At 39.0% G+C, this 26,930-nt stretch overlaps 1 protein-coding gene across 2 annotated transcripts in view; it reads right to left on the minus strand.

Annotated features, from left to right (window-relative positions):
- Nucleotides 1-26,621, minus strand: part of foxp3b (forkhead box P3b) — a 31,826-nt gene extending 5,205 nt beyond the window's left edge. Inside the window, exons 1-10 of one of the 2 annotated variants that reach the window (XM_034877468.1) lie at nt 26,548-26,621; nt 26,392-26,460; nt 13,645-13,854; nt 13,040-13,130; nt 12,604-12,766; nt 8,669-8,761; nt 6,922-7,009; nt 4,212-4,286; nt 3,863-4,019; nt 180-256 (exon numbers count right to left, since the gene is read on the minus strand). In XM_034877468.1, the coding sequence (XP_034733359.1) occupies nt 180-256; nt 3,863-4,019; nt 4,212-4,286; nt 6,922-7,009; nt 8,669-8,761; nt 12,604-12,766; nt 13,040-13,130; nt 13,645-13,845 (945 nt within the window). In that variant the 5' untranslated portion in view covers nt 13,846-13,854; nt 26,392-26,460; nt 26,548-26,621. The remainder of the gene's footprint in view (nt 1-179; nt 257-3,862; nt 4,020-4,211; nt 4,287-6,921; nt 7,010-8,668; nt 8,762-12,603; nt 12,767-13,039; nt 13,131-13,644; nt 13,855-26,391; nt 26,461-26,547) is intronic. The other variant, XM_034877469.1, reaches the window with a different exon arrangement.
- Nucleotides 26,622-26,930: the final 309 nt, after the last annotated feature.

Below are 26,930 nucleotides of genomic sequence, written 5' to 3' on the forward strand. Positions count from 1 at the left end.
CACACACACACACACACACACACACACACAGACACAGACACACACACACACACACACACACACACACACACACATTCTAAAGAGTGTGAAGAGTACTCTGTGGTGCAATCATTCAAAGCACATGAATCATAAAAATGACCAGCTGCACGGATACTAGAACTTCTTCTATTAGAACTCACCCATCTAATCAAGTAGGCGTAGGTGTACGGAGGCCTGATGTTGTTGTATTTGTAACATTCGATACTGGGGACCAAATCTGTACAACATCAAACACAGATGATCAGGATTATTCATGTGTTGTTGGCAAACTTTAGTCACCTATATTCTAAGAGCATGTACGCACACAACGGGGGGGCGGGGTGATCTCATTTAAAATAAAAACAGAAAGGTTTGGCAAAAATTTGCCTAATATGATCAGTCCCTCCAGGATTTGGCGGTGTTGCGATCGCGGCATTTCATGTAAATTCAATCAATCATCGTGACTTTGGTGCAACTCACAATTTTGACCAATCACCGCAACTTTTTTTGTTAGACTTCTGAGTTCCCCCCTGGATCAATGCGCGCACACACACACAAACACACAAGGTAAATGCAAGAAAAAACAGAGAAGAGATGTACAGGAGGACCTAAACTCAGGACAGCTACCCTCATTATTGTAAGTGCAATAATAGTGCAATAAGTTTAAGTCCAATAAGTACTTTATTAAACAGGCCAGGATAGGAAATTAACTAACAATGTAAAGATCAACAAGCCACTGACACATGTTTAAATTTGATTCATTCAATAAATATTGTTTTTTGTCTTAAATCCACCAGCCATTTTCATATTGTACCAACATTTGCAGCATCTTGAGCCTGGTAAGGTTACCAGGAAATCTCAGCCCAGAGTAGTTTATTCTCCCCAAAACAAGTTTCCTTTGGATTTTTTAAGAACTACAAAACATACAAAAAAAACATTCTCTGTCTCCCACAACTTCATTGCAACAAACATACAAAAACATTGCAACTTTTACAAATGGTCACGCAAAATCAGGCATTTTGGGCCGCAACAATCTCAAAAAAAGTCAGCAAAATCCTGGAGGGACTGTAGGATGAAGTAATCTAAACGAGTTTACCAAACAGTGTCACCACCAAAATTCTAAAAATAATTCCAATATCATCATAATATATATATATTTCAAGACATTGACGCCAGTTTTAAGAATCTACTTCTTCAGAATGCTTTCCTTTGATGATCAGATCAGAAGTTCAGCATATGTTATATAGTGTCAGATAAATAAGGAAAGAGGGAAGCTGAAAAGTATAGACCCCCAGAGATTTGATTGTTTTATGATAGGGTTCATGCCTTGTGATTGATGGACGGCAACGAGGCGTGAACTGCCCAAGTCCATTCATTTCTGACGATGGATAACTCAAAGGGTGTTACAGTGAAAACACACTGGGCACGTAAAAACCAGCCGGGGACCTATCCTGCGCCGAGCTGTCGAGTGTCAATGTGACTTCATGGGAGCACCATGATATCACATTGACACTAACGTTATGCTAGCAAGATCCAAAGTCAATAACATTTTGTACAGTTGGCAATCACTAAATACAATTTGACAGTATGTTTAATAATAAGACAAGCTAGTTATCCAGCCATGCCATTGTCAATTTATGGAAAAAGTTCTATAAAATAAGATTCGTAAACTCTCAAAACTAATCAAATAAAAAAACAAGTTCCTCTCTGAGATAAACTGGAGATAGACTGGAGATAGACTGGAGACAGACATGAGACAGACTAGAGACCAACTGGAGACAGAGTGGAGACAGAGTGGAGACAGACTTAGACAGACTAGAGTGAGACTGGAGACAGAATTGCCGAACCTAACGCAACACACACACACACACACACACACACACACACACAGAACATTGAAGCTTTGTTCTTTTCTCCACAGGCAGGAGAAATTTTTTTTCTAAAGATGCTGGAGGCTTGTTTGTTTGTAGGTTGTTTATGTATTTGCAGATCCATTTCATATTAGTAAATGATTTCTTTGTACATGTAGAGCAAGTTTTATATTTCAGACGACACATTTACACAAATGATCAATCTTTTCAACCACATTTAATGAGACATCTAATCTCATAGTTTTATCTTGTCTGCACAATACACACACATCTTTTGTTATTATTGTGTGCACAAGATGTAAAAATGATCTCCTGTTACTGTGAGTGTTTGGTAGAAAGAGCTACAGTATTATGTGTAAATATAGAGTTATGACATAAATGTGACTATAACAAATACTAATTTGTATTCCTTTACATGCAAACTCCAGTTTAAACGACTACTCAAAGTGCTTTTACATAGTACAGGAACCATTCACACACATTCACACACTGTGGCTGAGGCTGCCGTACAAGGTGCCACCTGCTCATCAGATACACACTCACACACATTTACACTCCGATGGCAGCGGGGCAACTCAGGGTTCAGTGTCTTGCCCAAGGACACTTTGACATGGGACTGCAGGGATCCAACCACCAACCTTCCGATTGGCGGGCAACTGCTGTAAGCGGGCACCTTGTAAACAGCCCTAATCTAATCTCTTTTTTCATCCGTCTAAAAGACTACTTTGGTGAAGAAGTAACAAACACGAATATGTATCTTTGAAGTGACCAGATGTGGCTGTGTCTGTTGAATTGTTAAGGAACACCTCGGGGTTCAGTGTCTTGTAAACTTCGACATGGACAACCTCCCAATTAGGATTTAGGCCCAGTGGCGTAACGAGGCAACACCGGGCCGTAAAGCAGGATTATCAAGGCGGGCCCCCCTACTACAGCACATGATGACGGCGCAATGTCACTGAGTAGGCTACCATGAATTGGACAGGAAAGCATCAGATAGACACAGCATATGCGATGAGATGACTGACAAAATCACGAGTAGCCACGTGCACCACAACAACAAGAAATGCTGGTAAAAGTGTACCTTAACACATAAAATAACACACAAGGCCAGTCCCTCCATGATTTCTCGGCCTTCAATTAAGATTGTTGCAGCCCAAAATGCCTGATGCTGCGGAAGACGTTTTTTTTTTAAAGGAAATCTGAAAGCTGGGATTTTTTGGGAACCTTGCCAGAAAGGCTCAGAATGCTGCAAATGCTGGTATAATATGAACAAGGCTGGTAGTTTTAAGACAGAAAATATTAATTTATTGACTAAATCAACTATGAACATATCCGTCACTGTCAGTGGCTTGTTGATCTTTACATTGTTAGTTTCCTATCTTGGGCCGGGACACACATTCATACAGTTTTAATGGACTCTAACATTGCACTTACAATAACAAACGTAGCTGTCCTCAATTTAGGTCATCCTGTACGTCTCATCTGCAGTTTTTCCTACGTGTGTTTGTGTTTTTGTGTGTGTGTACACGCGTCAGTTGCGGGGGACTGAGCGGCAGCCCTGTCCACTGCAGAGCCGTCAGGATTGAAACAGCAGCAAGTTTAAGCGACTTCATAGTGAAAAACTCTTCCAGTATACATTGATGTTAAAATGTGTCCATGTTGGCAGGAAATGAATTTGACCCGTTTTCCCTCCTGCTTGGTCAGTGGCTGCATGTGGGACTGCTGGGATTGTTGCGAGTAATGAAAATGCGATAAGTGCACCAGCTGTCAACCAATGCCTTCCTGTCATGCGGGCCCCTGATTGGTCCTGGCCTGTAAGCAACTGCGTACCCTGCTTACCGATAGTTACGCGACTGAATAGGCCCCCTCACACATGCCACAGCTGAATGTGGCATATAAAGTCTTTAAGAGCAGCTAATGGTTTTCTTCTTGCTCTACAGTTTTTTCATTAACAGCCTTCGACAGATGGTTACCTGGCAGAAGGTGGGCAGAGCCGGCAGCTCTGTAGCCATGCTGGGACAACTCCTGCCGGTGTTTGATGCCCCATTGTTGCACTCTGTCTCCATCTGTTACCTGAGGCTGGGGCTGGGGCTGGGCCAAGAACACGGGGAGGCTGTACGGCCACTCAGCCTTCAGCAGACATGGTGGACATGAACAGACAGAAAATCATTCAAGGACTTGAGCAAAATAATCAAATCCATACGCTAAGCAAATCTTTTAATCAAGCAGTTCTTTCTCCACTGCACTGTCCCCTTCTTAAATAATAAATTGAATGAAAAGGAAAGAAACAGTAAGAGCTAAGAGCTGTTAGAACCGACATACCAGATCAGTGTATTTGTTTTCAGAGAGGTGCAGATGAAGTTGCATCGCAAGGAGTTTCTGTTTTTCCAGGATGAGCTGCAAAAAGACAAGGCCCATAGTCACATCGAACTTTCCTTAAATAAGCAATTTCAAGATGCGAGACCTGCAGACTTTGTTAGTCATTAGTGAAAGTTAGCAGCACTGTCTTTTGTACAAGCCTCAGATTAACAACGCATTATATATTGGCTAATAAATGGGACCGGTGTGTGGCCAACACGTCATGGAAGGTGAACCTGTTGCTAACAAAACCATCTTTTTTTCATCTTTGACAAACTAATGGTCTAACCCCTTCAGAAAAAGAGAAATCGCAATGCCTCCGTACTTAACAACTACAACTACAGGCCTATCTCAAATCTGCCCTTCGTAAGCAAAATTATGGAGAAAGTTACTTTTAATCAATCAAAGAGTTCCTCAAAAAAGATTACATCCTTGATGGCATTCAATTTGGTTCCAAAACCTGAGTTGACATCCAAAAAGCCTCAGAAAGCCTCAGACATGTCTGAAGGTGTATTGTAAATATAGTTGTAGTAATCACTATTCAACAGGTTTAGTTTAGTTGCGGGCCGAGGAACAATCAGTTCAGTGACGCTACATTACTCCACATTGTCCAAGGGCAACTGTTTCATATCAGCTAAATTAGGATTAAACTCAGGCAAATAAATCCCAGTACGAGAAAGGTGTTGTGACAGGACCTGCATACCCTTACTTTACTTTATAAGCCTTACAGCATAACCTGCTGCCATTAATGACCGGCCCAAACATCTGATTATTCCTGTGTGGCGTGCAGGGTTCGGGTTAGGGATAGGGTTAGGGTTAGGGTTAGGACAGTGAAAGGATTGTTTGAAAGTTGTATTGACATCAAAACAGAACTTTCGATTCAGTTTCAATGTGTACATACTGTATGTACAGAATACTGTATGTAGAATACATCACTAATATATTACTCAACACTTACTCATAGAGATGTTTACACCTTGAGTAGGCAGCAGCCGCAGGTTTGACTCTGACCTGCAGCCCTTTGCTGCATGTCTTTCACCCTCTTTTTATATAAAACAACCTGTAGCCTATGTTGTAGACAGAATCTTTTAACCTTTTCTGTCTAAATCCATATAGATTCCATTTTTAATAAAATGTAACGTTCTATTTTTTATGGCCATTATTATAGGCAAACTCAATGTGGAAAAGCAGGCAGCAGTGCTTTGTGTGCAGAAAGCACACACGTGCAACCCGTAACCCAACTATTGCTTGCCATTTCTCTCTTTGTTTTCACTTTTTAGCAGGTGTTCAGGAATTACATTTAATTTAATTCAAATGCAAAACACTGCCCTTGGGTTCATTCTTAGCACTGTACTTATCCAACGTATCCTCATGCAACGGTTTATATGATATCTCACAAAAAGTTATGCCCACTTTTTTTCTGAAGATTATATACATAACTATACAGCCCCTTTTAAAATGCAGCTCTGACGTTACTTTTAGTCCTGCTGACTGTGTTCATTAGTGGCACCCACCCGGCCCATTATGACTACCAATCCACACCGCTTAACATGCTAAAAAAATGCGTTAATCAAAAGGTTGGGCATTGAGAACCTCTTCCTACTTGGAATTACGATTCCAGTATATATATTTTTTTAATGGAATTGTTTGGAATTGTTTGGAGGATTTTGATTACAGATCCGATCATCTCTTCCCAATTTAATATGTGCAAGTTTGGTTACGTAAGCAGCCAGGTGCTTGTTGTGTTGCAGCCATGGAGCACAATAAGCGGTGCATTAGTGTGGCTTTATTTTTGCATTGAAAAAGTCCGGTAAAACTACAACCCACCACTGAATAAAAATAAAACCTTCCTCTTGCATGTGATCCATTTCAACTCCACCCCTCAAAGAACCGGAATTGAAATGAAGAATCGGAATTGGCATCAGTATTAAAATTCAAACAATGCCGTACCCTACTAATCAACAAACCGAGCCCGAAACTTTATGCATTATAGTAGTACAATTGTCAGGAGTGAGGACAAAGGCATGGCAACAGACGGACTGAGCACACCAAGAGAGTTTTCCTTTTTCAAATTGAACTAAAGACACTTTAGTTTTGTCTTTGATATTGCATGTTGATATCATTACAGTTAGCGGTAAATGGCGCCGGTGCTGTCTAGTCACCGTCTTGGATTAGTCATGGAAAAATAGGTCGCTGAGAAACAGTTTTCTTCATAGTTTTCATCAATGAAATTAAAACAGGTACGTAAATTACACATAACAAAGGTACGTTACAATAAGTCAGCAGTGCCTGTTGTTTTCACATGGGACACTCACAGCAGTGTTTGTCTGAGCCATATACCCACCACAACCTGCTCCCTACGCAGACTCTGGCACTCTTTGTATATATATTCTTTTTACAACGGCACCTGCCTTCCTCCTTAGAGGCAGCCCTGCATGTCCTGGCTCATCATTCCGTGAGTTGTATTCAAATTAATTCATTACTTTTACTTGGTATAAGTTACAAAAAGTGACTGAGTCAGTCTGAACACAAAAGGGAACTTACGTGTTAAGTGAGGTGTTAAAAGCAAGGATCTAGTGTGGGGGAGAGTAGCCTATTTTGTGGTTTTTACCAATTTTTTCATAAGAGTATTCATGATGTAGTGGCAGACATTGTAGGTTTCTTTAGTGCTTACCTGACTCTCCATGCACTGCACAATGTCTTGCTGGACCTTCCACTGAGCAATGCTTCTGTCACCACGACTGTGTTCAGAATGGAGATGCCTAGAACACCCAAAAGAACATGGTTTATGGTCCGGTGTTTTTAGGAAAAACACTTGTTTGCCATGAAACCCTGATATGTGTCTACTTACCCTACCAGAGGCCAACCACACCCAGCCAACTGTAGTAATCTCTGCCATGCCTAAACATAACCTGATGTCAACTGGAATTCTCAAAGTCTCAACCTTTTCCTCTATACTCGCATTGGGTTGTAGTTAAAACACACTGGGTGGTGGAAAAGTTTGGTTCCCTGTGCAATATATTGTCAGAATGCAATAGCCTCCTATTGTCTTCTTCTTTCTTATCTACATTTATCTGTAGTTATGGAACTGGATTTATTTACATATGTGAGTTATGTGCTCTTCAATGTATCGGTACATTCAATGTATGTTTTGGAGGCACACATGATTCCCACACTATGAAACACATTTACTACCTTGAGGACGATGACTCACCCCAAAGTACAGCACTTGAAACCTGCCGAAATCATGATTTCATAACCATCACATCATTGGACAAAATCACCAAGCACATCATCATTAAAGGTCACAAGACATGAAAATGTCACTTTATGAGTTTTTTTGAACATTACCATGTACCATGAAATGAAAAATCTTCAACCCAAAGACCAGCTGATTATCAAAACTTGGAACGCGCTTCCTGTCACATGCCCCACACTGCAGCGTGTGTGTATTGCTGTGTTGACCATGTTTGGCTCTACGTATGAATGTGAGCAGTAATTCTCACATCTTAAAAACATCAAGTCCAACCTACGATCACGTTTAATGGATGAAAGCCTCCACGCTTGCATGAAGTTCAACCTCACCAAGTATTAACCAGACTACAAAACCATCAGCAAATCCATGCAGCACCAGAAGTCGCATTAATGGTATTAACATTATTGAAATTTTAAATAACTCTCTGAGTCAAAAAGGTTTCCTTCCCTGATTTAAATGAATAAATTCAGAGGCTTATTATACTCACATGTAGTTGAATTCAATCTTAAAATATATTATATGGCTCTTATACTGAAATAAATTTCCAAATATTTTGCTTTCATGGCTCTCTGAGTCAAGAAGGTTCCCAACCCCTGCACTAGATAGTGTCTCTCTATGTACATCCTCAGTGCATGGTGCTGAAATAGTTCTTTTATAGATGCAAATTATGCTTTTTTTTTAAGATTATGTTTTAGAGTTTTTCCCCTTTATGAGACACTGGATAGACATGTAAAAGGGGGAGAGAGAAATAGAGGATGACACGCAGCAACGGGCCTTAAATAATAAGCAAATAATGCTTCTTAGCTTATTGTTACATTACATTATTAATGTCAACTTAAAAGTTCTGTCCTTGACATTTGGAATATTGACATAGCCGCAAACAAATGTTTGTTAAAGATATATATTGGAGAAATTAATGAAGTCCCACTTAGTTGTGTGTCATTTTCAGACGAGCGCAAGCCGTGACAAAGCAACATTAGTCTGTGAGAGCCGTGTGGAAGAAATCCCAGCCCACTTTCTTTCTGAATGTCAAGTACAGCCCCTTTTACAAATGATTCTTCTGTAATCCGTACTTCCTAAAGGTTAGAAATAACCATTCCCAAAAATGCCACACAACTTCACAGTCATGTGATTCCATGACTGTAGTACTCAGAAGTTAACTTACTTTAAGAAACTAGGGAAATCCTCAGACAGCACGTCACAGCCAGGCCAGCGGCAGAGACCCCTCACAAACAGAACACTAGTCACCTCCGGGGGGCTGCGGGAACATACAGAGCTCAGTCATGTACCAGGGATGTAACAAAGTATTTTCAGACTTAAGCGATGCTGCGCAAAGATTTTTGATATTTTAACCCAAACTGCCAAACAGATTCAATTTTTAATTTTATATATAGTATCAAATCATAACAAGCGTTATCTCAAGACACTTTACAGGTACAGTTGGTCTAGATCACACTCAATCATGTGCAGAGAGCCAACAATTTCAAAAATTCCACCAAGAGCAAGCATTTAGTGCAACAGTGGTGTAGAAAAACTTTGTTTTAGGAAGAAACTTCAAACAGAACCAGGCTCTTGTACCGGTGCAGTTTGGGACACAGAGGCTCTGATACAGATATAAAGAAATATGATTCATAATAATTATAGCAGTGTGAAACTGTTGCAAATGACAACTGACTCATTGAATGGTTTCAGTTAAGTGCAGTAGTTGGAAAATTCATATAATATATGAATAATGAATAATAAATATATTTTTTTCAGTCAGTCCGCTATTACCTGCGATGCTTTTTCTTACTTTTTTTTTTTACAGAGGCCAAGTTTCCCTTTTTACATATTATATGATTTGCTTTGCCGTATGCCTATGGACATAGAAAAGAAAGACACCAAAATTGGACTCTAAAATTTAGAATCTAATTTAGAAAGACGATTAAGTGAATAATTCAATTCAAACTGTAAACATGAATGTAACAGCGTAAATAAATCAGTCATTGAATCAGAACCCTGTTGTGAATGTACACTATATAGTTATTGGTTCAGTGAACTAAGACTATAATTTGAGAGAGATGTTCAATTGGGATATGCCAATTTATTGAATGTTAAAGAATTTAAAAAAATAAATCAACTCAAATAATTAAAAGGTGCAAGGTACACTGTATGTATTGTTTAAAACGTCTGTAACTGTATCAGCCTTTTTTCTAATTATCAGAATCTCAACAGCTGCTGGTATATATTCATCAAACTTCTTGACAACAACAATATGAATCAGTCTTCATACAGCAATATAATAGTAACAATTTCACATGAATGATTATAAATACAAAAATGTTTACAATTTTAAATAATAAATTAAATGAATAGCAACATACACCTGTTGTATTTTAATGCAGTCTGGTAATAATAACAATGTAAAATCACTGGTGAATGAACAGAAAAGCCAGCAGGATTAATAAATCCTGGCTGTTTGCTAGCTGTAGAAAATAAATCCCCATGGTAACTTAGGTGCTTCTGCTTTTGTGAAACAGAGCTAAATTGAGCCAGGATAACTGGGAAATTCTGGCTTAATCCCTTACCTTGGTTTTGTGAAATAGGCCTCTCTATGTATATGTTGTTGAAGTTGTTGTTGTTGTTGTTGTACGACTTCAGCAAACTAATTGGTAAATCAACTTAAATTTCATCCTTGTTTCTCATATGGCCTCCAATGATTTTAATAATGATGCAGAGGATGTAAAACACTGTATTGAAACAGATAACAATATACATTTTAAATATTACATTCCTGAACAATTAAAATGCTTAAATAATTTAAAAAAACTACTAATTTTGGTACCTTAACATTAGAAGTTAGTGTTAACATCATGATGATTTAGTTACCTTACTTTCCAACTCTGACTGTAGCTTTGATGTAACTGGTTGTAGTGAAACCTGGCTTAATGATAGGACCTTTACTGGTATTCTTAAACTTGATGGCTATAAGGTATTTATCAAAAACATGCCTGGGCCGAAAAGGGCAAATACTGCAAGAATGATACCAGTGTTTAAATCTGGGGGGAAAAATTATATGAGCCATTCCCTATCAATCTTGTCTAAAATCCATTAGAGAGACTAGTGTACAATAAGCCGAATGGCTACTTTGATAAGCTGAATATTATTGCGTCATCCCTGTATGGCTTCAGCAAATACAAGGCAATATTGATTTGGACATCTTATTGAATAGATTGCATCATTATGGAATCAGAGGATCATCGCTTAGGTGGTTAACAAGTTATTTATTGGGCAGACAGAAATATGTAATAAATTAACTAATTTCCACTAGCAACCCATCAAAGTTGGAGGCCCCCAGGGCTCCATTTTGGGGGCTCTCATCTTTATATTATATTTTAATGACTTCCTCCATGGTTTTACACAAAGTTGAATTTGCTGATGACACAAACTTATTTATGTCACATGATAGTCCAATTGCACTGCAAGAAATATTAAACACACAATAGACCTTTTTGAGTGATCTCTCCACATTCCTTCATCAATTACTTTTGTGAGTACAGTGTGAGTACATTTTTCAGCAGAGTACAGTTGCTGGCACTAATCTTTGTCACCATAGAACCGTAGCAAACCCTGACTCTTAACCCTTGGCCCTTTAACCCCCCCTTCACTTATCAAGAAAAAAGCAAACTACCAGCCTAGCTTATTTTGTCCTGTCTTGTAGTACTGCAAACATATTGTAAAAAAAAATTTAAAAAAATGAAGAAGCTAGTCCAGCCTTGACAATGCAACAAGCAAACGTAGAGAATGAGTATTATCGCCAAAACAAAAAACAGCCGATTTTTAAAGTGAAATGCGAATCCACCATAAAAATAATCACACCATCACACAGACGGCTATGTGTGTGTGCACTTCAGCAGAATATGGTGACAACCGGCTGGGGTGCAACACACATGACACGACAACCCCCTCCTACCACACAAAACCAACAACATTTCATGATCCTACACATCATGACAGCGCACACACAGCTTGGGACCATCAGCAACACACACTTCAGAACCAGGCACAGTAAACAGCGACCACCACAGACCTAGGCCAGGACCCGACTACTCTTGACCCCAAAGTCCAGTTGGTTTAATAATATTAACAGTAGTATATAGTGCTGTATAGTCTTTATAGTACGTGCTCCTAAGTTAAAGAATTTAGAAATACTTTCACAAGGTAACTTCTATTAATGATGTAGCTAATTTGTACAGCGATACAAACAGTGTTATGAATACAAAGCGTTATGAAGTGTAGTATCTCTCTTTTGAAATACATTCTATTCATCAGTAAATTGTCAGTGATGTAGTTTCAGTAGTAGTGTAACGGACCGCTGCTACGAGACTGTACTCAGTTCTCAGGGGTACTGTTTCCGGGTTGTTCGGTGGGTGTGTCACAGACAATACCCAATCAGCACAGACGTATGTGAACTCTTGGTAATAACAAGGCAGAGCACACGCAACAGGGTATTCAACACACCCCTGTTTAAGTTTAAATAAACGTTTTGTTTGGGGCTGAAGTTGGCCCAGGCTTCTGTCTGCTTTCTCTTTAAGGTCTTATGTCTGTCGTGTTTTGGTGAAATACCGCCCGCTCAGGGGCGGTATTACTCTTTTGTACTCTTGTGTAATGACAATAAAGTTGAATCTAATCTAATCTAATCTAATCTAATCTAATCTAATCTAATCTAATCTAATCTAATCAAATTTGTCAAGTTATCGGTTAATATGTCTAATTGACTGCCGCTTCCATGTAGCCAAGTTAAAAACAGTGAAGATTGCGAGGTGAAGACGTGCTGAGGTCAGTCAGCAGAGCCCTGATGCCCCGCCCACGCCGTTATTCCCAGTTTATCATCGTGGAACCCTTGTTATGTGCTTGTCCAAACTGTACAACATTCAACATTCAAACACTTCAGCTGCTCCACGGAATCTGCAATCGTTTAACCTTGCCAAATAATGGGGCCATCAATTATGTAATTGCATTTTTCTCCAACCCATTGGAGATGGCAACCATTCTTGCTATCTTATAATGCTTTGAGTAATTTGGATGATTTGTGATTCAGTCTTAATGTGAGAAAGTCACCCATCACGATGAAGCCTGGCCTCGATGGAGCTCTGCTTTGGACCGGCTCTCCTTGAGGGGAGGAAGTGATGACTTTGCCTGGGTGGGGAAGACGCCTCGAGAAGACAGCTGGCATCCACCTCTTCCTTACACATTGAGACAGCAGCACTGTTGCCTGGATGCACTGGGGAAGACAGCATTGATCTGTCATCAGTATTGCCACTGCCGATGCTAAGATTGCTGTGAAAATCCTTCTTCAATTAATTTATTGTTATATATATATTTATTATACAGATTGGAAAACAGAAATAACATCAAGCACGGATGCAAGAGTGCCCAGCGCAATACTTTATATCAAGGCTGACACTGTTTGTGCAGGCTAAAGAGGATAGCTTAAAATATATTAGCACACATAAAATGCTTGTCATGTAGAATGACACAGAGGCTGGTTTGGTACCGTGCTGTTGTGTGGAAGCTGTGTGGGGAACCTGCCGCAGCACTGATGCTCTCTGCTGCTTCTGCCTGACGCCTGCCATACTGCTCACACACTGCAAGGAGAAAAACACCAGTGGAAACATGTGGATTATGTGACAAAAATAATTGTCAAATTAGTTGGGCCTGATTCAAGAACTTCTTTTATTTTGTTAACAAGCTCTCTAAACTTGACCAACTTGTCATGAATGGCTAATTTCAGCCTAATGAACACCACTACATGGTCATGGGGAGGTTTCAGCATTGGCTAATCAACGCCACTAAAAGTGCTATAAGGGCAGTTTTGATCACCTTTGATAACTTTGATAATTAGTAAGTAAAATATTTCTCTGCAATGAGCATGAGCATGTGATAAAATAAGATACATCGTTACAATTTATAAAGCATTAGCGTTAGAATGACTGTAGCTCTACAGAGACCATCTAGAACAATAATGCTAAAAACAATGTAGTCTGTTTTATATTATATTATTTATTTCATATAATAATGTCAAACAATTGCCAGGAAAACATTTCTTATGTATTGTTTGAGAGTTTGGTGCAGGATTATATTTTGTCATTTGTTGCATACTTGAGTTCCTGCCGCGTCCCCGGTCTGAGCAGGAGGATTAGGGCGTGGCTCCTCCTGGGGTTTGATCTTGTCCCGTTGGGGTTGAGCCTGTCCACATCTCACACTCTTGCCGCACGTCTCGGGCATCTCTGCAGTAGGACACAAGAGACTTTGACGATTCAAAATGGACACTTTGAGCTTGTTACAAACCTCTCTTTGCATTTATTATTTCTGGAAGAAAAAAACACACCCTTTCCCTTTCCTTTCAACGCTCATCCGCTACGTTTACTGCTGATATAATCAATTTAGGAAATCAAAATTATTTTATTGATTGATTAACTTTAAGGCACCTAGAGTGACCCACTCTAACTGTTCAATTTATTCAATAAAATGTTGTTGATAGTATCAATTCATGACAAGCGTTATCTCGAGAAACTTTACAGATAGAGCAGGTCTAGACCACACTCCAGAATTTACAAGGACCCAACAATTCTAGCAGTTTCCTACAGAGCAAGCAACAGTGCGACAGTGGCTAGGAAAAACTTCCTTTCAGGCGGAAACCTCGGACAGACCCAGGCTCTTGGTAGGCGGTTTCTGAGGACCGGTTGGGTTTAGAATATAGACTGTAAATATTAGTGGACAAAGCATCCGGGTAAGTGCCGTAAACCTGCCTTCTATCTGAATTCCAGCAGGGGGAGACTCTTTAAACCTGCAATGAATCTGAATTCCTGCAGGGAGGTTTATCAGAACACAGCGTAGAAAATCTTCTTAGAAATATAGAGAATATTGGAGAAGATAGAACACAATGTAATTCTGCTAAATAAAACATCCCATTCTTTATTAACTTTTTACACAAATTGTATACAGTATACAATATACATTTTCTATAGGCTCAGTCTGCCACTTTTTAAAATACAATTCCAGTCCTGTGGTGTGTCTCAAATCGCGTACCACTATTTGAGTTCACATTGTCGAAGTGCGGTCAAATGCAGTGCACTTAAATACCCGAATGGTGCACTCAAAACAGCCAGAAAGTTGAGTGTAGATCGATGGACACTTTCCACATTAGACGGTCGCCATCTTGGCTATGTAGCGGAAGGGGCGAAGCTAACAACAGTCAAAAAACTTTCATTAATGGCGGCCAAAAGCGCGATAGCGAGACCGACAGAGCAATACAAATGAAAGTTGGTCATGAGTCTTTTTGCTATACTTCTAACACATAATGTACATGTATTTGTATATTTCGTTAATCCTAAAGTTTTAATGTTATTTTTATTGCAAATTACAACGTTTATTGTTACCATAATTTGACGTGCTAGCAAGCCAACCTTAGCTAGCTAACAGAGGTAGTTTAACCACATTGGCAAATAAGTTCTAAGCTAACGTTACATGTGTTGTAGTACATTGTTGTTTGTGTTAAACCATCGTCCCGCTGTAGACAATTTTAGTGGTAAATGTGTGATCTTAACAAGTTGTACATAATCCACTATGAGCGTTAGCTCAGCAAAATAGCAATCAGCTGATTATCTGCCGGTAACGTTAACAGTAGCGTGATGTTAAAATGTATCTGCTGTTACTACCTCCACCTGATGTATAAACTGTATAATCCATCTCTTCAGGGACAAACGAGGAGTAGAGGGCCATCATTTAGGGGCGACAATGGCCATCAGACCGTAGAAGGATCTCCTGGAGAGTCCGAAGTCCCCGTTGCATGACTGTAGCAAGCATATCATGAATATAAGGAATGGGGTCTATTTAAATGTTAGGTCTGTTCCCTCTGCTTTCACTATTGTATTGTCACTGTATGAAGACCATTTAGAACAAATATACAGCTTAAAAAAGCTTAAAAAACGATTTGAGACACACAACTGGTTCCATGGTATCAGAATGTTGGATAGTTGTCATGGAAACATGATTTGGTCATGTGACAAGGGCTGAGAAGATTGGCAAAACAGGCAGCCAAGTAACAGTAGCCTACTCAGATCCAATGGAAATCCCGATTGTCAGATTGACAGCACTCTAGCACAATAGATTAAGGGGGTAGACACCAGGGGAAGAATGGGGATCATATTTCAAGGGTGGGCCGGTGCCACCCCATGCCCCCTTCTAGACCCGCTCAAGATGTTAAGTAAGCTCTGACACAAGTTAGACTGTTGGTCCCAAATAACATTTAAGATAACATTTGAGTGATTACCCGCAACCATCAAACACAAACCAGTAAAGGCCTTCTTTGTTTGGAGAACAGCCTGACGAGACCAATAACGAAGGGTGTTATAGTACAGGGTCTGTCAAAGGTTAAATGGCCTCTTTGAATTGAGTGAGCTTGCATGTTCTCCAGCTACTGGGTCTGGATGTAAGCCCGTCTGGCAGTGCTCCTGTTAGGTGCTGTACAGTTTTCGAGCCCTAAGCCCTTCTTTCAAGCCAATAATGCAGATGTTGCATAGCCAGCCCCTGTCCTCTGTGTCCGCATTTTAGTTCAAGGCTCTAGGAAATTGCCTCGTGGTCTACTACAGTCTTTAAATTAAATCTTCTACAGCATCCTTTAAAGTTGAAATGTCAGCTTTAATGAAGCCAATACTCCCTGAGGGTGACGCCAGTTCGGTCCGAATGGACTTGTTGTCAGTGCGCTTGGCTTTCTCATGTAGCTGCATAGAGCCAGATTTTTTATCCATAAGCTCCACTTGCATCGTTTCTCTTCTCAGATTCAGCCGTTCCTACTCCTAAAAGTAATGAAACTGCCGAGGCGCCTTACAAAGTCAAACCTAATGGGGATAAACCAGTCTAACAGGGAGAGTTGGGTGAGAGCAAATATTGTAAACTGCCATCTTGTCCAGCCGACCACATTCTTCCCAAAACTGCAACTACTTTGCCGGTTTGGGGAAGGTTTAAAATTGAACACATATTAAATAACATTCAACCCCTCCATCTTTTGCTGCTCAAAATCAAGACATCTTTGCCACCGAGACAGTTCCAAAAGGGGTACATCTATGCTCGTTGCTGATGGAAACAAGTACACTACATATGTAAATGATTTGTTTTTGGAAACGTTGGATTAAGGAATACTTGCCTCTTCTTAAGGACCGTCAGAATTGGTCAAGTGTCAAGCTCAACTTTCTTCCTGGAGACATTATATAGAGTTGACAACTCAGCACCTCACAACTCATGGCTTAAGGGAAGGATTGTGCAAACTACCCCTGACAGAAGAGGACTTGTTTGTCGGGTGCAAATCAAGTCAAACACCACCTATTTGGACGGGCCCATTACAAAGATTTGCCTTCTACAGGAAGCAGAGGATCCATGAGGACAGCAAGCTGACCTTTGAACTTCATAGACTTTGACTGTGACTTGGATATTGTGTCACGGCCATTTTTTTGTCCCATCGTGACTGACTATTGTAGGTATACCTCTTTAAATAGTCTATGGGACTTTTTCTACGCAGTTTATTTTTCTGAGCTCAAGAAGAATAAACATTTTCTATGGACTGTTTTATCCTTAGGGAATATGGACATTTATTGTTGGTCTCCTACATAATGTGCAACCATGTAATGAGTCGCCGGAATATAGGAGCCAAATACTGTATGTTGTTTACGGTCTCATTTACATTAGTTGTTATTTTATTCTAATTATTATATTGCACACTTATATTGGAGGTGGTGGGCGTGTTCATCGTGGCCTGAGGAAGTGATAACCTATCTGCTGCTCCAACTGTTCACCTGGGTTTTTTGGGCTCTAACAGAGCAAGCCTGGGACCAAACACTCTCTGCTGACCGCCGAACCAAGGCACTTTTAGTGTGTGTGGAGGAATAATTCAATGCAATGCAATCTTGAGCGTGTCACAGTGTGTATCTCTGTGTTGGACTGCTAACAGCCGCCCTTCTGTGACATGTTTTCTTAATTCCAAAATAAAATGTCATGTTCCTTTTTCTTGTTTGGTATCTGTAGTGTCTTTTCCTTTGTTAATTTGTTCAGTACAATGCACCTCAGGGCTACCATATATTTTCCCAATACTGATATATTTCAAATTCTCTTTAGATTAGTAAATAATCCTCAAATTTGGGCCGTTACAGAGTCAACGTGAGCAAGCAAACAATCATAGATAGCTAAAACATTTTTGAAATGATTACCATTTCCTTTTATTGTTTGCAATGAGAAAAGTTGTTATTTTATGGATTTCACAAATTTCAGTTAGACACGTTACCACATAAACCATTTAAATCTGCACTCGATACACATCGTGGAGTGACACGTCCTATTGCTTATTTTTTGCTTTTTGAAATGGTGACATTGGGATAATTCATTTTCATACGAAAGCTACTGAACTTTGTGCATAACAAATAACAAATAAAGCCAGAAACAGCATGTAGTCTACAACATCGCGAGGCAAATTAAGTCAAATTAAAAGGGCTCATACTGCCGCATGAGCTGGTTAATGTCGGGCATCGAAATTTCGCTTTGTTCCGGCGGGAGATTTTGTAGTAAATGGCACAGTGGTGAGTATGTCACTCCTCTTGCTTTCCACTCACTCTCTCTATCTCCCTCTTTCCCTCCCCTATCGTGTAGCCTGAATACATAATCAGCCTGATGTTTTAGCTTCCTTTTACCCCCACGGGAGGCTGATGATGTTGGGGTGGTAGGGGGATGAGATGGGGGTAACTGCAGAAACAGTTGGTTGTATTCAAACCTTCTTCTGTAAATATAACATATACTTTAAATATGTACAATACTCGCAACAAGTGTTGTTGTGGAGCTGATAAAGTCTGAAGAACACTAAAGTGCTGCTCAACAAAGCTATCCGTCTCAATCCAGCAGTCTCTTCTCATTCTAACACTTTCATCAAGGGGGACCTGCAGTTTTGAGGCAGCTGGCCCATCTCATAATAAAGCTTCAGAGAGCTACAGTTTTAAACCTGCAGGTTTTTCAAATTTTTCGGAAGGGAACATAGACCTTTTTCAGACATGTTGACATGTCATAGCAGGAAAAGCACAGGTATATTCAAAACCATTAATGATGGCTGCATTACACTTAGGAGAGGCCCTGGCATTGTGCATGCTGACTCACTGAAATAGCTTACTGGGACACTTGATAGAATTGAGCCATTGTTTAGGCCATCAGTTTCAGTGGTGCTGTTCCTACTATGACAAGTCAAAATGTCTGCTGGGAAAAAGGTCTTTGGCTTCAAATTCTTCTTGATGCTCCACATAGTTCAAACAAAACAACTGTATAACAGCTACAGAAGCAGCCACAAAAAACGATATAAAACAACTAAAAAAAACGGAGAAAATGAATTGTGTTATTGAGTCGATCGTCTAAACTACAGTGTATTTCTACAGAGTATTGTATGAAAGGACAACTTTTTGGGTGACAGGTGAATTGGAAAAAAGAATCATTTGTGTAAATACAAAACTAAACTCCCACACACAATCTGCACTCAAATGGAAGTTTCTTTTTTAAATCATATTTTGCATATGAAACACAAGTCCCACAGGTGTCATGGAGGAAAGATGACTAATTCATGTGCATTACTTAATTTGTGCTCTAAAACTATTACTACTACTACTACTACTAATAATAATAATAATAAACTAAAAGAATATGTAAACTATTAAATTTATTAACATTTCTAGTGTCTTGTCATAGATAACACAGTGTTGATTAACAGGCTACAACTGAAGTACATGTGTCTGTATTGTCAAAAATTAAATCAAAACTGTATTAAATCTAAGTGTTTCATTAAAGTTTGATTCTAAACAGTCTAAACAATTTGTGTGTGTGTGTGTGTGTGTGTGTGTGTCTGTCTGTGTTTTTTTGTGTGTGCATGTGCGTGTGTGTATGTGTGTGTGTGTGTGTGTGTGTGTGTGTGTGTGTGTGTGTGTGTGTGTGTGTGTGTGTCAGGATTCTGCAGCAGTCACGTTAAAGCACCCTGCAGCCTGTTAGCAACTATTCCTTTTCAAAAAATTAAAAACATAATCATTTGTTGTCTATCTGATCTCTGATTAACATAGGTTGTATGTAGAACTAGGTGGTTATCTGAAAAGAATGCCTCCAGCCAATCAGCATCCAGCATTTACTGCAGCCATCTACAGAGTAAAGTCTCAGTGGTTCAAAACATTTCCTGTAGCAGACCTTCTGAGAGAGAGGCTGTGGTTGTTCACAGGTGCAGGGACACACACAGACAAACACAGACACAAACATACACACAGACACACAGACACACAGATACACACACACATACACACAGACATACAGACACAATCACACACATATACACACACACACATGCACACACATGCACACACACACACACACACACACACACACACACTTATAGCATCACACAGACTTACAGAATGAGTGGGAGATAAAGCTGCTCCACTTAATGCAGCACGTAGAGATGTCAGCTGCAACCGCTGGGGCGTGTGTTTGTCAAAGATGCCTGGATGTTATTTCCAGATCTTATTTTGTAATTTGCCATGTGATTTGCAGCTTGTTTAAGCTTCATTCCTAATATAATGCTCACCTCTTGAATTAAGAGTGAGCGATATCGATGGATTAACTCAGTACGGTAAAATCTTATGTATAAATTGAGGAACCTATACAGTGTGTGTGGGTGTGTGTGTGTCTCTGTTGTCTTTCAGATATCTTGAGAACAGTTCGTTCAATCTCCTTCACACGTGGTTTCCTGGTACCCAATGAACTTGTGGTTTGGGTTCTGTGCCGTTTAGACAGTAATGGATATTGGTTATTAATAAACTGTGAATAACACTAAATGGTCGGACAACAAAGGAAAAAGTTTGAGAAAAAGAGGTTGAGGAAAAAAACGTGCTGCCATAACATCTTAGCAAAATGCTCTGAGTGGATTAAAGTTTGACTTTTATTCCTTGCCAACCCATTGCAATAAAGTCCAACTTAAATTCACTCAGATTATTTTGCTAAAACAAAAATCATTTTTGCAGACAGTAGATATCAAACAAAAGCCAGACACTATATGGTATTCAGTTGCTGTGAGCTTCTAAAAAGACAGAAGATGATGTAATCTCAGAGCTGACGGGCAAAGACACCCTGGGTCCGCAGTATTGGAGTGCTGGTAACTTATGACACTAATAACGTTACCGTAGGCAAAGTCCCTCAACTAATCAAATCCACACCTCAACATTAAACGTCAAGTCATTAAGCCTGTTTGGAAAGCTAAACCTCTGCTAAAGTGTTAATTCATTATTCATAATGACAAGACAGCACAACCGTCATTGAACGGTGACTGTGGCAAAATTAACATGCAATATCGTTAGGGAATTTTTTTTTGATGTTTTATTGACTCATCTATCCACTCCGACTTTTTCACATGGCTTCCTCCATATTACATAACAATGACCACTAGATGGCTTTGTCCCTTAAAGATAACGTTTGATTTCGGACCACTTGTTGCAACAAATGATGCTGTAGTTCTTTTGTAACCTCCCCTATAGAAGAACATGCTGGATCCATTAATTCCTGTTTTCATGTACATATACAATGTTGTTTTCTAAACCTAACCAAGTACTTTTTGTGCCTAAACTTAACCAAACACTGACTGCTTAACAACAATAACAACATGTTTTTTGTTACATTCAGGGGGCGACAGCAACTTAGTCTTGAGCAAGGCACCAAACCCTCAACTGCACATGGCCTAAATAATTAAAAAAAGTGGACAAATTGAATTTTCTCAAGAGTGATACATAAGTTTTACATTACTATTGTATATTTAGGTATGAGGAAGGAAAATGCTTCTGTGGGTCATATTCTTTGCCACCGCTAGGGTTGCTACTTGGTAAACAGATAATTTTAATTAGTGAGTTTTAGCGCCGTTTTGGTGGAACCCGTGCCACAGCCAAGATAGCTATTTCCTGTTTAAAGTTGTTAATATTAATGCTAAGCTAGGCTAACCACGTCCTGACTTTGGCTCAGTGCTTGACAGCAAAGAACGCTGAACTATTGAACTAATAAAGGATCTGAGTTCTTCCACCATTGACAGTTAGCCTACATGGACATCTCATTAGGGAAATTAAATAAATATTTATTTAAGGAGTCATAGTAGTCTTTACCTTCCATTTATGATTTTACATTTTCAGCTGGCTAACCTTTCATGACTGCATTAGCTATTTTCACTCTCAGTGAAAATGACAGCCCTAGTTTCCAAATAGCCTCTGGATGATCACATGTCTTTGGCTTGATCTGAAAACATGCAGCCATGAGGCTTAATCTTGTTCAGTCCTGAAGGTCCTCAGAAGCTCATGTGAAGGCTGACGACATGGCATGTCTCTTTATAATGCAAGTAATACGTATTGCCATGGGTTGTAAATTGTTTCAGGGTCTTTTCTTTTTCTATCTGACTCTCACATCAGAGATTTTTTCAAGGCTGTGGAAAAGTGTGCATCTTTACAATCAACCAAACAGCCGACAGCATTGGTGTTATGCAAATGCACACCCACAGAAACAGGAATTCAGTAGAAAGTGAGAGCACTCAACATGTTTGTGGCTTCTCACTGTCATCTCTCATTCTGGCTTTCCTTCTCGACCTTATCTCCCCAAGAACAATCCTCTGTGTCTGTTTTGTCAAAGCGAGGAGAGCTTTAGTCACAACACTACACACTCCAATTGATGATGTGAGTTGATGTTATGGTTAATATTTGGTTGGTATTTTCTGTGAGTCAACATCTTTAAATAAGTATTTCCTGATTAGACATCACAATCAGCCACATTACAGTGTGGAAAGTTGCAGATGCATCATACTGCTACTACTATCAATGTGTGGGTTTATTACTCACATACTCCCATATTTCAAATCCCACATCCCAGTCTCATCGATACTCTGAAATAAATGAGTAGGAGTCTCATGTTTTCAGATCTTTGATCTTATATAACCCAAACAAGGGTTCAAAGGTTAATTATTGAAATAGAAATAGACATTGTTGTCACATCACATTTGCCTTATGTACGTCATCCAGCGCTCGCCAAACAGATGCTCTGTCGAGCGTGGCGGCTGCATAATGAATAATTTAAGACATGCAGGTGACATTATTTCCTTCTACCCAATGTTTTGTTTCTCTCTAGCAGCTGCCTGTATAACTCTCGGGTGTTGAGTTGGCACACTCATGCAAGACTTATGTCATGCAAGTGGCAGTTAATATCGGCACGTTTTCCCAAAGAAACCCAAATATGCGTAGATATTTAAAAGTCCGCTGTTTTAATCTGATGATACTTGTTTGTAGTGGTGGGTTTATAAAGTATGTAAGAACCCAATGAAACTATGCATCCATGCTCAATGCGCCCTGAGCGTATAATTTATTATACGATCCGAAGATGCAAATTACAATCTACTCCCTCATTTTACATTTACGCTGTTATGTTATCTTTTCGGCTCCTTCGTTCCACATTTAGTTGCCTGTATGTAGCACTGAAGTAACAAATTTAAAGTGCGACCCTATATGATAGTAGACATAGACATGCCAGGAAATGAGGATGTACAGTGGCTTGAACAAGTTTACACACCCATGCTAAAGTTGAAGAAAAAAATTAAGGAAAATCCAACCTTTTAAGGACACCGATTTTCTTGGTGACTAAATAATGTATTGTAAATAAACAAATGTTCTTCCTTAAAATACAGGGTCATAAGTATTTTAATTTCCCATAGAGGCAGGCACATTTTTACTTTTAAATGCCAGTTGTTTCATATCCTGATAAAGTTCTTTTGGCTTTTTGGAAAAAAAATCATACCCTTTACCATACATAGAGATAGGCATGGTTTTATTTCAGTTAGCTTAATAGCTGATTTAATTTGCAATGACAGATTATTTTATGGAAAGTTCCCCAAGCCTGTCTCTATGTATGGTGAAGGGTATGTGATGATTTGGGGGGGCTAGTTTAATTTCTTTATCAGGATGCACAGTATCCTCTTTAAAATACAGGGGGGTATTAAAGAAGAATATTTATTTGTGTACAATACATTATTCATTCAAAAAGAAAATATGTGTCCTTAAAAGGTTGAATTTCCAATTTTTTTAAATAAAGGCATTAAGATCAATTTCCAAATGATCTTTTTAATCCACTTTAGGATGGGTGTGTAAACTTATTCAAGCGACTGTACATCCACGTAGACATTTCTGCATTCTGAGATCTATCATCAGTTACAACCTCTGATTGGTCAACACACTCAATCAACTGCAGTTCCAGCTGGACTACAAAGTTTGTGGAAGCACTACAATTCAAGAACTACTTTGTTGAATTAGAATTGATTCAATACACATGAAAGATGTGTTACATGGTAAAAATGGACTGTAACAGTTCATGTAGTAATTCAATATTTACAACAATTCTCTTGAACTTTACTCAGTTCATTGGAGTAATTCATATGCTGATTTTAATACAGGTGGTTCAAACTATTTTCTTGGTTTTTCATGTAGCATCTAATCAATTCATATTCTGAGAGTTACGGTACATTGTTGAGTTTTCCCTACTCTAAACTTCACTAAAACTTAAGGAAATTTTGCCTGCTTTTTTTCAATCCAATCAAAGTAACAGTTTTTACGGAATTCTTGCAAACTTGTTAGAAAGTGCATTGAAATGGCATAAAAGAATTAAATGTAAAATCTTTTTTTTTTCAAATTCACTTTCTTCAGGAAGATAGAGCATGAAGACTTGTTTTTTCCGAGTCCTGTTGGCCTGTAAAACATATGTGGACCAATGGATGTAATATACTGTAAGACCCGGATACACACACATAAAGGATGCTAAACTAGAAGTAGTTTAACACAGTGGTCCTAACACAAAATCAACAAATAGCCAGTCTCAGCTACTTAAAAAATGAAAAGTTGTCTGGTGTCAGCTGGCACATAGCTGAACCAATGCTTACAGCACCTCTGGTTTTTATTAATCTAGTTATTTCAAGCTACACATGTGGGACTTTATTATGTGGGGCTTAATTTTGATACTTTAACAATACTTGAATTATAGTCAGAGGTGTTCTGAACCTCACCTCAAGTATTTACATTTATTTTAGCTATTTCAAGGTGCAAAAATGTAGGAGCTTTAGCAATTTTCCAAATTGATCCATTAAAACTGAAAGCTTGATTTTTCGTCTGAGTTGTACTAAATTGTAACTTAATCATCATCAACTTTTGGTTTTCAGCAACCCAAAATCCAACAAAAAATTACTTTCCCTCACAATTTAGTGGGATTTCTTAATTTACAGAGAACACTGGTAACTGGCTTTATGCTTCTTGCATATGTAATTAAATTAATCTGTTGTATTTACTCTATGTCAACACCTGATTTTGAAAAGTGGACATGGTCAAATTGCTGCAGTTCACTGCTGCTGCAGAATAAAAACTGCTAAAACTGATAAAAAATAATTATCAGATTAATTTACTTATGAATGGAAGGTGTTCCGGACTGATGGCTTCATGATGAACCAGGTACAACTTGAAGCAGCTGATGGGATTATATTCCACTGGATTTGCCGTAGGATTGGAATCAAATTGTTTGATTGATTGATTGATTGACTGATTGATTGTACTGTACGTTATGTCTATCAGAGCCCATCAGCCCTCTGACCGAGAGACATCACTGCAGATCAAAAGATTTTTAAAATGTCAGGAGGAAAAAGCAGTGGGCCCACACAGAATGGAGAATCATCCTGCCACCTTTAGATAGAACACTGCAGTAGCTGCCATTGGTACTAGCTCGGTTGGTAGAGTGGTAGCGCAGGTTTGACTCCGACCTGTGGCCCTTTGCTGCATGTCATTACCCCCTTTTTCTCCCTCTCCTTCCATGTCTTCATCTGTCCTGTGGAAATAAAGGCCTAAAAATGCCCCCAAAAAATAATCTTAAAAAAAAAAGATGTGGTGGTCTTCAGGTAATGGAGCTAAATTAGTGACAACCGCAGCTATTGTCAACTGTAGTATTTGCATGCTGACTGGAATGTGTCTTTAAAGAAAAACGTCCTTGTTAGATTCCCCTCTTCTCTTCATTTTGTTTGACTCTGTGACGTTTAGTGCATTGCAGGAGTTAGTCTGACAACATAAATCTTAACTCAAGGTCCACTTACAAGCTTTTCCCCCAAGCAATAAACTACAACTCATAGCCGTTTTTCCAGCAGAAGAAGAAGAATGGGGTTCATGGGTACATGGACTCTAAGATATTTTTAAAAACTCGTTTCCAAGGCTCCGTGAACTGAGAGGCTGCAGAAGCAAATGTTCCACTCAAACTGTCTTGCTGCAGGTACATGGAGACATGAACTTCTCCATTTTTTATATACAAAATATGACATTATTTTTTTACTGAATTCAGTTTGGCAGACAAATACATTGTTTTTCTGAGTGTCTTCATATAATCTGACAAAGTGACGTCGTTTGGACTGTTTCCTGCATTGAGTTAACATACAGAGCGTTATGTGATCATTTGGGGGGAAATGTGTGATATTTATCAAGATGTGTAAAACCCCTGCTGCTGAAATTTTATCAACGCTTCTTAAAAAACAACTATTCAGCAAGAGTCCTCTATCACCATTTGATGATGCGCAGCTTTTGTGCATGACACTACATTTGTGTGCGTTGTTAGTATATATTCACGATTTAAATATTTGTATTGACTGACCTCAGACCACATCCACACGGTAAGCTCTTGCTCAACACTGCTCTAATCAAACACATAGTCAAATTCCCTTCTTGTCATTTTGTGATGATCCCAGTCAGATGATTTCACTTTTTAGTGTATAACTGTAAGATTTGTGCTTACCGTATCACCTCGGTGCCGAACCTCCTCTTTGCCTCTGTCTTCCTTTTCTCAGGTTCTTCGAAGGAGATACTTTCAAATCATTCAGAGGGGGAGTTATTCCACAGGAAATATGGTTTTCGGCAACTCTAACCTTAAGAAAAAGTAAAACAGACTTACCTTGGTGTGAAGAGGGCTGCACACTTGAGTGATTTGGGTTGGAATCACAAAAAAACTACACAAAAAAACAACAATGCAAAATCAAAACAGGAGCTTTTATTAAATATGCACAACCATACATCACTTGTGCATTTGTGGAAATTGTAGTTTTAGTTACTGGTCTACTGCTTGAAAGAAACACTTATTCATATATACATTTCAAAATGTGTTGTCATCTTACAATTTTAAAAAATTAAAAAAAGAACAAAAAAAAAGGTGAATGGTTCATAGACTCACCAGTGGACGTCTCAGAGGGCACAGAAGGCTGTAAAATAGCCACTTGACATTTATATCCAGAGCAGGAGGAGGGTAGTTAAAACTGCGTCTCAGCAAATCACAAGAAA

Source organism: Etheostoma cragini, chromosome 7 (assembly GCF_013103735.1).
Source record: "Etheostoma cragini isolate CJK2018 chromosome 7, CSU_Ecrag_1.0, whole genome shotgun sequence".
NCBI classification, from domain to species: domain Eukaryota; kingdom Metazoa; phylum Chordata; class Actinopteri; order Perciformes; family Percidae; genus Etheostoma; species Etheostoma cragini.